This window comes from Crocuta crocuta, unplaced genomic scaffold (genome assembly GCF_008692635.1).
Source record: "Crocuta crocuta isolate KB4526 unplaced genomic scaffold, BGI_CrCroc_1.0 scaffold30, whole genome shotgun sequence".
Lineage (NCBI taxonomy): Eukaryota > Metazoa > Chordata > Mammalia > Carnivora > Hyaenidae > Crocuta > Crocuta crocuta.
The window spans coordinates 10985257-10998531 of record NW_027528345.1 but is presented as its reverse complement, the minus strand read 5'-3'; the positions used below and the strand labels follow the sequence as shown (position 1 = coordinate 10998531).

Here is a 13275-nt window from a genome sequence, read left to right as displayed (position 1 = left end):
GGCTCCACACTGAAGACAACGAAGTGCCTGATCTCGCAACCGACCCTGGTATCATGACCTGAGCCGAAATCAAGAATTGGACACTTAACTGACTGAGTCACCCAGGCGCCCCTCACCCTGTTTTCCAATTCAAGAAAAGGTTAAAACGTTGGCTGGTACAGGAGTCAAAAATCTCAAGAAAATAAGAATACTGCAATTAGTCTGATAACTTAATTCTACTACTTCTTTAAAAAAAAATTGTTTTTTAATGTCTACTTATTTTTGAGAGAGACACACAGCGTGAGCAGGGAAGGGGCAGAGAGAGAGAGAGAGAGGGAGACACAGAATCTGAAGCAGATTCCAGGCTGTGAGTGCAGAGCCCAATGTGGGTCTCAAACTCACAAGCTATGAGATGACCTGAGCTAATGTTGGACACCCAACCGACTAAGCCACCCTGATGCCCCAATTCTGCTACTTCTGAAGGCAGTAAATGTGCTGCAGAGACTATCTTAGCAGAGTGGACAGCAGATGGGCATGGGATGGGCTTGCCATGCCACCAGTCCTCCTGAGTATCTATGATTTGTTTCTCTCCTCATCAGTCCTGGCCATGATATGGCAAGAGCAGGCTCCCATGGCCAGCCACAGCATGTTGCCTTTTTGCTTCTCATGGGTACCTTTTGGGTCAAAAGAAATAAAGTTTAAGAATTTACTAATCTGAAATTTCACTGTGAGTTTTTGTTCCAGCTCCATTAGTAAAAAGACTGATCTACAGCTCTGGCAAACACAGAAGTATCTGCCTCTTCCAGCAGTCCCTGAGCGCGCCGGGTACCATGCCACATGGCCCTAGCCCTCCACTTTCTTATTTACTCATGTTGTCTTTGTACTTGTCTGTACATGTTAGAAGGCTCCCTTGCTGACCTTGAGTGCAGAAACGTCGTATTTGGGGTTGTAGCCCCAGCAAATATTGAGTATCTGTCTATCACACGTGGCACATAACAGATAATAAACGACTGATGAATGAACTAATATAGACTTGCTTGGCCCTTCAAGGGAAAAAAAACCCAAATATTCAAAGCTTTCAGGATACAGAGTTCATACTACAGTCACTAGAAACTATTCTGCTGGTAAATTTCAGTTCCTTCTCACCTGATCGGTAACGTTCATCCCTGGCTCCCCCAGATCGAGTTCGGTGGTACTTGGAAGGAGCAGAAGTTTGAGCTGCAGGTGGAGCAGGTGTCTGGTTTCTATGTTCTTTCTGTACTGCTGATTCGGTTTCTAAAAAAGGAAGTTTGGAATATGGTTATCTGATAACAATAGTAGCTACAGTTTTCTGAGCACTTTGTGGCATTCTCACAACACTCTGAGGTAGGTACCATTTCCCCATTAGAGAGCTTCAATACACATACCTAAAAATGGTGCAAAGACAGCCAGGCTAAAAAATATCATCTTAACTGTCAACAGGTGATAGGAGAGAAATAGCAAAAAGATAAACGTAAAGTGAAAAGGCCATTCCAGAAGAATTTTTTTTTAACGTTTATTGTTTTTTGAGAGAGACAGAGCATGCACAAGGGAGGGGCAGAGAGAGAGGGAGACACAGAATCTGAAGCAGGCTCTAGGCTCTGAGCTGTCAGCATAGAGCCCAACACGGGGCTCGTTCTTGTGAACAGCGAGATCATGACTTGAGCTGAAATTGGACAGTTAAGGGACTGAGCCACCAGGCACCCCCCAAAGACCTGAAGAACTGATGGGGTAGGGGGATGGAGGGGTGTATATGACCTTCTAATCCTGCATTCACGGTACAACGAATAGCTTGGGGACCTTCAGCCTCCCCACCATAAGTTACTCCCAATAAACATGTCACTTAAGCAAAACTACAGTGCTTATTATGTAAACAGTTTTGAGTCAAGTCTATTAGCCCCTCTTTCAACTGGAGTCACCCACTGAACTTGCCTTGCCCCTTTCCAGTACCTGACCTGTCCCTATTCTCTGCCCTATCAATGTTCACTGTCTTATCAAGAATATGGGGAAGTGGGAAATAAACAGGTAAAATAATCAGAAGTAAAATACTTTAAGTTCAGTCCCACAAACCATGAGATCATGCATGATATGAGTTGAAACCAAGAGTTGGATGCTTAACCAACTGAGCCACCCAGGTGCTCCTCATATACTGTTTTTAAGAAGGCAAGAAGAATATATTTTAGAATGCTCTCCACTAAAGTGCTTTTATGGATCTAGACATGTTTTCTTTTTTATGGTTCCTGGCAGCTGAAATTTTTAATATAAAATATATTAACTGAGCAGAATCTATTTTAACACTGATATTTTGAAATGTAATGTCTGGGATTGTAAACTGAAGTTTTAAATCAACTTAAATTCTTTTGATAGTCCATTTCACAGAAAAGCTTTACTGAGTTCTTAGTATTTTCATACTTAGCTTCATCTCTTAGTATATAAAGAGTCAACAAACTATAGCCTACGTCTGTTTTTATAAACAGTTTTATCAGAACATGGCCATGCGCATCTGTTCACACACCGCCTATAGATGCTTTCATGCTGTAAGGTACATGAAGTAATTAGACAGAGACTGATGGTCCTCAAAGCGTAAAGTATCTACAATCCTGCCCTTTATAAAAAAGCTTAACAACTCCCATTGTATAATAAAAGTTAACATTTAAGGGTTTGTTTTATGCTAGGCACTGCATACAGGTTTTCTCATGTTACTTATTTCTCATAACAATCCTAAAAGTTAGCAGTAACACTTTAAACTTATTACAGAAAAGGGATCAGAGACATGGACTATTTTATGCAGTCACACAGAACCAGGGAATGACAAGAGGCAGGATTCCAACCTGAATCTGTCTAACTCCACTGGTTCTCAATCATAAAAGGTTATGGGGAGGGAAAAGAAAGAGAGAGAAAGAAAATAAGGAAGGAAGAAGGAAGGAAGGAAGGAAGGAAGGAAGGAAGGAAGGAGAAAGGGAAGGGGGAAGAGGGAGTGAGAAAGGGGGAGGGGGAAAGCGGAGGGGAAGGGGAGGGGAAGGGAAGGGAAGGGAAAGGGAAGGAAAGGAAAGGAAGGAAGAAAAGGTTATGAAAATTCTCCCAAGACTGTTAGGAGGAATGCAAACAAAATTAATAATGTAGTTTAAGAACATCTAAATGCTTCAGGATTTATAGTCAGCAGGTAGATAATAGTTCTTTAAAAAAAAAAAAAAAAAAACTCAGGGACACCTGGGTGGCTCAGTCAGTTGGCGTCCAACTTCGGCCCAGGTCATGATCTCACAGTCAGTGAGTTTGAGCCCTGCGTCGGGCTCTGTACTGACAGCTCAGGGCTGGGAGCCTGCTTTGGATTCTGTGTCTCCCTCTCTCTCTGCCCTCCCCCCACCTCAAAATAAATAAACATTTAACAATTTTTTAAAAAATCACTTGCCACCCATAAGAGACTCTTAAAAACAGAGAACAAACTGAGGGTTGCTGGCAGGGTTTTGGGTGGGGGAATGGGCTAAATGGGTGGTGGGCACTTGTTGGGATGAGCACTGGGTGTTATATGTAAGTGATAAATCATTAAATTCTATTCCTGAAATCACTACTATACTATATGTTAACTATCTTGGATTTAAATTAAAAAAAAAATCACTTGCCTTCATGTACATGATTCTGCAAAAAGCTCCTCCAAACAAAGTTTTCAGCCATTCATAAAGAAATTATTTAAAACATATTCCAATTAACTTTAAATAGAGAACAAAAAATATACAGGGGCTATTTTTATTTGCATTGTCAGATGATCTATACAGTAAGGAAATCAGAATAGCACACATGAGCTACTTTGCCTGTAAGGATGCACAGCAAAATTGGTTTGACTTAGAGCACTAAGTTTAAAACACTAGCTTTGTATTACTTTGGGGGGTAAGGTATCACAGGGAGTATATATCTGAATTACTCATCACTGATTATTTTTTAAATTAAATAAATAGATCTGCTAGGGCTGACCAAATCACCCTGCTCCAAAACATGAGGGCTTCTGAATGAGATAGCTAATGATCCAAAGGATGGAAAGAATGAACATGGATTTTCATTTCACAAAGGATGGACATCAAAGGTTTATGTATTTTTTTTAACCATTCCTCTCTTGCTTTTACTTTGTACTTTTCAATGTAGTTTTAACTAGGAGAAAGAAGATAAGGCAGGTTAAAAATAAAAATTGATTCAAAAAAGTGACAGAGCAGTGATAGGGAAGCCAGGAGTTGATACATTTGTTTGAGGGAAAATGAAAGAGAATGAACATTTCCACTCGGGATTATCTAGGCATTATCAGAGATCAAACCACAAGAAAATGTAACACAAATACAGACATCTAATAAGAACTGAGAGTCAGATGACATTTAGCAAGCAATCTACTGAGCTGGTACAAAAAACAAAACTAAATCAAAGCAGCAAAAAACAAAACAAAACAAAAAAAACCCCACACAAAACAGGCCGCACAACGCGCTATTCACCAAGCAACATTACTATGATGCTCTGCAGTGTTTGTCTCAGTTCTTTCAGGAATTTTGTCATCCAAGCAGACCAGGTCCTTTTTGGGTCTAAAACCATGACAATCATTGTGTTGTATCTTGTCAGAAATGGAACCAGAAGGTCAATTTGCAGTTTCAATAAGTGGCTGACAAGTTTATTTAGTGAGCATTCCTCAGGTGCCCACAAAGCACAATGCCACAAAAACATGGATTTCTGACAGAATAATCTTGGCTTGAATGTGCAATAGACCTGGCTTCAAGTTCAAGAGAAGTTATAAAAAAAAAAGAAGAAGAAGAAAAGAAAAAAAGGTAAAAGAATTCTTAAGAATTGAATCTCTTTAAGTGTAACAGGGGAGCTTAATGAGGAAACTGTAAATAATTCTTCATTTCCTTAGGTAATCTCTATATCCAATGTGGGGCTCAAACTCACCACCGTGAGATCAAGAGTAGCAAGCTCTTCAGACTGAACCAGCCAGGTGCCCTATAGATAGTTCTTTTGAAAGTAAATAATCATTCTCCTCCAAATTATATGAATTTTATAAAATTTTATTACCATGTGCTGGTGTTTGTTTTTTAAAATATAATATTTATAAATATATTTTACATGTGCATTGAAAAAACTGGAAACAAATACAATAAAATGTTAATAGCAATTATCTCTAAGGGATGAGATTCTGAATGTTTTATATATTTTTCCATAGCGTTTACTGGGATGCTGTAACTTAGAAAAGTTACCTTTTCCAGAATATAAAAATAATATATGTTCCTTACAGATCAAGGCAATAGTTAAGTATAAAGAAGAAAATTAAAATGATACGGGGATCTTCTTAATTCAAGATCATACCCGAGAGAATAGATTCTGACCAAAATAAGTTAAAATTAATATTCAGTTTTCAGCTCTTTAGATAAATTATGACTGTACCAGCAGGACTTTCCAATCTTCTAATTGGGAAATCATGTCTCCTTTCCCAAAAGTGACAAATCAATGCGTGTTTGGGAGAGGGGGGGATACTGTGTCCTGGCTGGATTAAAATAATTTTGGAATCTATTCCCACCTTAGCTTACTTGCCAGGGCAACAATTTGTCACGGAAGGGGTAGGGAACAATGTACCTCAGCTCTCCTCAAAGAGGGGGGTTAAGGGGACATGGGAGCACAACAGGGCTTTATTTGACAACATGTCCATGTCAGTGGGGCAGGCAAGATGCTGCTTAAAGATGAATCATTCCCTAGCCAGGGTTTCACACTCCACCAGATCCCAGGAATTACCTGAGGCCTGAAAATGCAGATTTCTAGATTTTGAATAAGATGCATATAGTTTCACGATCACAGAAACTAATAGCTAAGATAAAATGCACTACATGTATCAACACAATAAGATATTACACACCACAAAAAAATTAAAAATATGTTGATTCTGTTCATAGTCTAAATGAAATCATGTCAAGTGATAAAAGAACACAAAATACTATGTCCATAATGTGATTACGAGTGTGTGCATAAAAACTACTTATATACACTTATAAGGATCAAATAGGACATAAAATCCTGTAAGTAGCTAGAATGAGGTAATAATGAGGCACTCTGTAGTTCTTTACCATTTCATTCTTTTGCTAATAGAGTTATGTATAAATCAAAATAATTAAAAATAGTAAATACAGGCAAGTGAGGGAACAAGAGCTGTGGACCTCACAAATCAAGTCTCTGTCAAAACTCCTAAATTCTAGTGTGAAACATACTTGAGATTCAAAGAAAAAGATTACTCTCTAATTATTAATACAATGACTATCAGTTTGAGGGTTCCTAATATTTTGGTCAGTTGTACGACATATCCACTAGGGGTCGCCATTATGTTTAAATAGTGATGATACAGATTTAATAAGTTTCAGAAAAACCAGATTTTAATTTCTTCCACAACACAATGCCTTCCTTCTCAAGGATCAACACATACATAATTTATTGTTCTCTGCCAAATACAGTCTTCCATGATGCCATTGTTTGAACACAGATATTAACAGTGATAACTTGAAAAAGAAGCTATGTAAAATTTCCATTCAGAAAGATGGAAGAAAGCCAATCTCAGCTTCTTATCTTTCAACTCTGCCTATGATTTAACAGATATTCTCACCTGTAAGAGTAACAGAGTAGAGCAGGATGTGCTCTGAGAACCAAACAACATAATAATGCAACTTTTTTTAGTTGCTCGCCTTGTTTAGTGGTTAGTCCATGTTCACTCATCTTGGTGCTGATGTTCAGAGAAGAAATTAAATAAGTGATCGCCAATTCATGTGTATCTTTTACATTGTGATATGTACTGAGAAGGAAAAAAACAAGGCTCTCTAAGTCCACAGAATGGGCAATTTCGTTTAGTATTAGAGTTTCAGGGAAGGTCTGTTAAGAGGAGACACTGGTGTAGGCTCTAGGTAGGCAGAGAGAAGGAAAAGCCACTTTCTATAAAAGCATGGTATGTGCAGAAGTCCAGTGAGGGAGAAAACTTTGACAAGAGTAAGAGAGACTGGTAGGCACAGTGAAAGATGGAGCAAGATACAAAACGAGGCTGGAAGAAAAGCAGGGCCGGGTCACTCTTTGAAAGGATTTAAATGGGAAATGATAGAATAACAATAATAACATTTCTACAGCTCTCATTTTAGCTTCACAATAGCATAATCTGATAGATACCATTAAGGAAGTAGAACACTCAGCACAGATTAAATTTAGTTTTCTATACTGAGAGAATACCAATAATCACCTTGAATCACTTGGGAAATCTTCCCTTTGGAGGACAAGGACCCCCAGCCTGCCTTACAAGGATGGGTGATAAACCTCACTGCCTGGGGAAAGGGAGGAAAGAATGAGAGTGTTTGCATTTGGAATCTGGGAAAGGCGCCACCTGCCTGCTTCCTAGGGGTGGATTCTGGGAGAAAGGGGAGGTAGGGGTTCTGGGTCTGTGAAGTGGCAGGTGTCTGAACAGATCCTGACCCAGAGCTTCCTGGGCCCCTGGCCATGAGGAAATGGTTGAGCATGGAGCTAAAGAGCTCTGTCCTGAGAGGTCACCTGTCGGACCTTGGCTGAGCCGAGCAGAGACAAGCTCCTCCTCCGAAGCATGCCTAGCAGTGGGTCAGTATCACTGGCCACAAGGTGACGACCAGTGTTTAAAAGTACTCCATGAGGCACTGGAAAGCAGCAGCTGACTATGGGGCTTTTCCCTTTTGGGTGTGGAAGCAGTACTGACTACCTCTCCCTTTGCGCTATCTCCCACGGGGTCCTTGAACAATTCAGAGAAGCCCCCAGAGGAAGATAATGGACTTCCTTCTGATAAGGGATGTGGAAACAAACATGACTGCAATGTGTGTCCACTCCAGACTTTAATATCAAACCTAGCAAATGAAAGAGCAGCACTGGGACTAGAATAAAAAAATTCTGAGTTCTTTCCATTAGGATGTGATCCTTACACGGGAAGGAACTGTTAAATCAAAATGGGATAGATAAAATAAATCCCACCCATGCCCCTCCACACCCACACACACAAAGAGGCAAGCTGCCTACTTAACATTTATATAGTTGGAAATGTTCTGTAGCATTCCAAAATGCCATTCCTTATTTCAATAGCTGGTTTTAAGTTCATGTCCTCTTGAATTTTCATAGTACGTTGTTTAGAACTCTCTTACAATGCTTATTTTACTGTGTCTTTTATAATCCTCATTTGTATACCTGTCTTATCTCTTACTACAACATAAATAACTCCAGGTCAGAGTCTGGTCTTAATTCATCTTGTATCTCCTACAGTAATTGGCTCTGGGTCTCATAGTGTAGGCACCCAAAATTTTGGCTAAAATAAGTAATTAAGATCTTGTCTGTCTCCTCAGCTCTCCAGCAATGATAGTGAGTGGCTGGGAAAAACAGACAAAAATGGAAAGATACCAATTTAAAGGATGTGGATAAATGTTAATCTGAAAAGCCTTATTTGTGTATCTCTATACAAAATAGCTTATGTATCTCTAAGCTAATACAAGTTTTATGTCAAAAAAAAAAGTGCCTTTCACAATTTTCTTGCTTATGCAAGCTCATTAAGAAAAATAGGGTAGTAAACTAATGGTTAGTAGAGGGGAGGAGAGAAGGGGAAGGGATGAAATAGGTGATGGGGATTAAGGAGGGCACTTGTCATGATAAGCGTCAGGTGATTAAAATAAAAACTTAAAAAAAAAAAGAAAAATAAGGTCACAGACTATCCTCAAGAGGGGTTATCAGAGGCCTCAGACAAACAGCATTCGATGCCAGTTTTCTCTGACTTCATTTTAACTCAGTCATATACACAATCTCAAAGGCAGGGCTGAATGGAGAAGAACGGTGATGAGAGGGGTGTGGAGCCGTGGGCAAACAGAACAAGGTACACAGACCAGGAGAACCGGTGAGCAAATACCCTCTAGCAAAATAAGCAGTGATCACAAAAGAAATCGAAGTTTGGGAAAACCCTCTGGGTCACATCTTACCAGGGCAAGCTACAGAATGTCAACACATAACCAAATTCATTAAACTGATAGGTCTTATTCCCAAAAGGGCAGCAGGTGAGGGACTGGGGGAAAAAATAATGTGCAAACCTAGACCAAGAGGAGACATGGAAAAGGTGAGATCCTATTCTAAAGCCAAGAGACAAGCACAATTAAAGTGAAGTGAAAGACCGAGGGGACAAACGCTAAGGATGAAGAAGGAAAACACATACGCAAACAATTTCAAATACAGGAAGACAGAATGGACTGTTTACATCAATGGCATCAAAAGCAGAAGCTGTGGTGATGTCCTAAAGCAAGAAACGTGGGCCTCAAAGAAGATGCCACTACTGAGCTTCAAGGGCAATTTTAAATACTGGAGAGAGCAGACCACCCGAAGCAGGGAGGACTCCCAGTTCGAACACGAGAATCAGGCTGTTTTGGAGACCATCTGATCAGCTTGCTGGCAAACACTGAAAATGAAGCACTAAGGTCTTTGGGATCTTTTAGTTTGATAGAAATTACCTTTGTACAAATTTGGAATAATGCTTACATAGGAATGTTAGGATAAAGAATCCTTAGGGGCATCTGGGTGACTTGGTTGGTTGGGTGTCCGGTGTCCCACTCTTGATTTTGGCTCAGTCATGACCCCAGGGTCATGGGATAGAGCCCTGCATCGGGCTCCATACTGAGCATAGAGCCTGTTAAGATTCTCTCCTTCCCTCCCTCTGCCACTCGCCCCTGCTTACACATGCTCTTTCTCTCTAGAATAAAAAAAGTAAAAATAAAAACAGAATTCTGATTAAAGATGGCAGAATGAATGCTTCTATCTATCCCTACTCCTTCCCAAAATGCCACCAGAATTATGATGAAGACCTGTTAGAGAACAAGAAAACAGTTCAGATCCATACAGGAAGAGAGACAGCACCAAGAGCAGTCTCTACGAAAACAATAATAAAACTAATGGATAATTTTAAGAAAAAGGAAAAAACCCCACAATCCTAGTAAAGCAAAAGGCTTAGTTGTGAATATTTATGTGATTAATAATCTAAGCACTGACTTTCCTAAGCTGCTGCTAAGGTGCTTGTTCCTTCCAAGGACGCTAAGGCCAGCTTGAGGTGAGGCCCTCACTTCATCAGGTGACAAGCATCGCGCCCAGCAGCACCTGCTCAGCACTCGCCTGCACCATCGCCTCTGTCTCGGACCCTGCCTGCATCTCCTTGGCTCTCATCCTACACGATGATGAGGTGATTGTCATGGAGGAGATCAATGCCTTCATTAAAGCAGCAGGTGTACATGCTTAATCTTTCGGGCTGGATTTGTTTGCAAAGGGCCTGGCCAATGTCAACATCGGGAGCCTCATCTGCAATGTAGGGGCTGGCAGACCTGCACCAGCAGGAGGTCCTGCTCCCACTACCAAGGCTGCCCCAGCTGATGAGTAGAAAGCGGAAGCAAAGAAAGAAGAATCAGAGGAATCTGATGATGACATTGGCTTTGGTCTTTTTGACTAAACCTCTTCTGTAACCTGCTCAATAAAAAACTGAACTCCTTAAAAAAAAAAAAAGCACTGAATGCCAATTTAATAACAGTAATATATTAAGCATACTGCTCAGAATGAGTATGAGATGGGAGATGTGAAGGAAGGGGTAAGGAGGAAAAGGGGGTGTGTGTGTCTATGTAGTTGAGAGACTATTTTTTTTTTTTTAATTTTTTAATGTTTTATTTATGTCTAGGAGAGAGAGAGAGAGAGTGAGCAGGGGAGGGTCAGAGAGAGAGGGAGACACAGACTCTGAAATAGGCTCCAGGCTCCGAGCTGGCAGTCAGCACTGAGCCCGACGCAGGGCTCGAACCCACGAACCGCGAAATCATGGCCTAAGCGAAAGTCGGACGCTTAACCGACTAAGCCACCTAGGCGCCCCGAGAGACTATTATATAAGAGAGGAAGATTCTAATCTTTTATAGTAGGAAATACATAATGACTCAAATTGGGGGAAAAAAGGCAAGAAATAGTGGTAAAAATATTACTTAGAAACAGAGGTAAATATCAGAAGAAACAGTTAAACGAGTTGAAAGAATCTGCATCTAGGGAAGAAGACACTGCCCATTTTTGTTGTTACAAACCTTGTAGCCCTATTTGACTATTTAAAATAGATTCATTAATTTCATTTAAAACAAAAATAAATTAAAGAGAAATGCCAAATCTCACATGAAAGCCAAAATATTCTGCACAGTCTCCGGGAGCTGGAGCAGGTCAAATTAAAAGATTTACTGAGGGTGGAGACAAGCTGCCAGGATCATCATTCTCCCATCCGTACAGTAAACCGTTTCTTTCATTACTTGACAACTTTCATCTTCACAGATGTTTACTAAAAGAGATACTGGAAATTCGAAATGTCCTTTCTGTTCAGCTCCACAAACATTTCTAGAACATATATATACTATACGTCGGCCCTGACGCTAGAAACTGGGGACATAAAGAAGATAAATAATAATGAAAAAAGAATTTTCCTGAGTTAAACGACCAAGACTTTAAGAGTCTAGTAGGGGAGTAAGATACATGAAAAAATCATAATCAGTGGGACAGTTAGGGAGAACTTTTTAAAAATGCAGCTCAGATAAAGGGAGTGGGGACTGTTTTTGATAGGGCTGGTCAAGGAAGGCTTCTCTGTGGAGGTCCTAGTTGAACAAACCTAGTAGAGTGAGGGAGTGAGCCAGGGCAGCAGGAGGTCCCAGGCAGAGTCATCAGCCTTGTCTGACATGGTCTCCTGGTGTCTCCATAGCACTTGGAACCCTGGATGCGCTTAGTAAATCCGTGTTGTCCTACGGTTCTGTCCGTGTATCATTCGAGTAAACTCTTTTCTATGAAAGCTAGCTGAAATATCCGTTACTTGTATCCAAAGTATCTTGAGTTAAAGAATGAGACCCGGGGTCAGCCCAGGGAAATTGCCTCCCTTCATAAAATCTTCCATTTTTCTACAACTCTAAGAGTGGGCAAAAGTCACTAATTTACAGAGGAGTTAGAGCACCTGTGGTTTCAAATTTCAGTTCTTTGGGCCATGCCAAAAGAGTTAATTCCTGGCCCCTTCTCCCTGGACATCTGCTAACTGAGGTGAGTGAGAAGCTCTCTATGCAGGCCCAGTAGTTTCCATACTCAAAGATGTGCTATCTATGGGCCATTCATTTCAGAGAGGCCATGGCTCAGATGAGAAGATGTGAACCTGCCAAAGCTTCATTTCTCCCATAACTTTTGATGTGAGAGCTTCTTGAGTCTCTGAATACAATCTGAACCTTTATCAAGACACATATTTTTCATAGAACATGGCTCTTCATTTACCAGATAAAAATCTGGTTTTTGTTTAACTAAAGAAACCACAATAGTTCCAATGCTGGGAGATTTAACTAGTTTGATACATGAGATTTTTGTCATATAGTGACTTTAGAATCTAACCCCTGTGATACCAATGAACTATATCATGCTTATTATTAACCAATATTGTCCTTACTCAAATTTCCACTATTTCTTTTTTTTTTAAACAAATATTTATCCTTGAGAGAGTGCAAGTGGGGGAGGGGCAGAGAGAGGGAACCAGAGGATCTCAAACTGACAGCAGCGAGCCCAATATGAGGTTCAAACTCATGAACCACGAGATAATGACCTGAGCTGAAGTCAGACACTAAACCAACTGAGCCACCCAGGTGCCCCCCCACAATCTAATTTCTATGTATTTTCCTCAACCTTGTGTTCTCTTATACACGTTTCCATTCTCCTGCTATGTTGTTAAATTTTTAAAATCTTAAAGATTATTTAACATTTGAGAAAAATAATCTAAAATATACATAGGTATGCAATCTAAGATAATTTCAACTCCAAATAAATTCCACACAGAAAATCATTTGCTAAATTTTTAGATAAGCATGTGTACATAATTATTTTTGTAATGTAGTATTGCAGGGAGTATTACTTTTTTTTATTTCAAAAGAGATTAGTGAAGAATACCACTTTTATACACTATACTCAAGTAGTAACCTTCACAATGAAGCTTCTCACCATTAAATTAATGAGATCTAACAAGGTAACAGAAAGAGTTTAGAAGATGTTATCCTTCCAAAAGGATGATTTAGGAAATTCTTAGCAAAAACATTAAAACAAATTTTATTGCATTTAGTTCTACATCAGACATTAATTTAGTAAATAAGTTTAAAATTTGCATTTCCATGTCATTAAAAGAAATCAAACTAAATGCTTTCTTCAAAATCTACAAAGATATCTGGGGTAAATACTCCATGGGGTAATCTCTTC

At 39.7% G+C, this 13275-nt stretch overlaps 1 protein-coding gene and 1 pseudogene across 1 annotated transcript in view; one reads left to right on the top strand and one right to left on the bottom strand.

The window, feature by feature from the left end:
* The window catches only part of DIP2B (disco interacting protein 2 homolog B), a 122607-nt gene that overhangs the window by 97403 nt on the left and 11929 nt on the right, over positions 1–13275 (bottom strand). Inside the window, exon 3 of the mRNA XM_077753673.1 lies at positions 1126–1254. Within this exon, the coding sequence (XP_077609799.1) occupies positions 1126–1254 (129 nt within the window). The remainder of the gene's footprint in view (positions 1–1125; positions 1255–13275) is intronic.
* Positions 9104–10486, top strand: LOC144222834 (large ribosomal subunit protein P1-like; annotated as a pseudogene).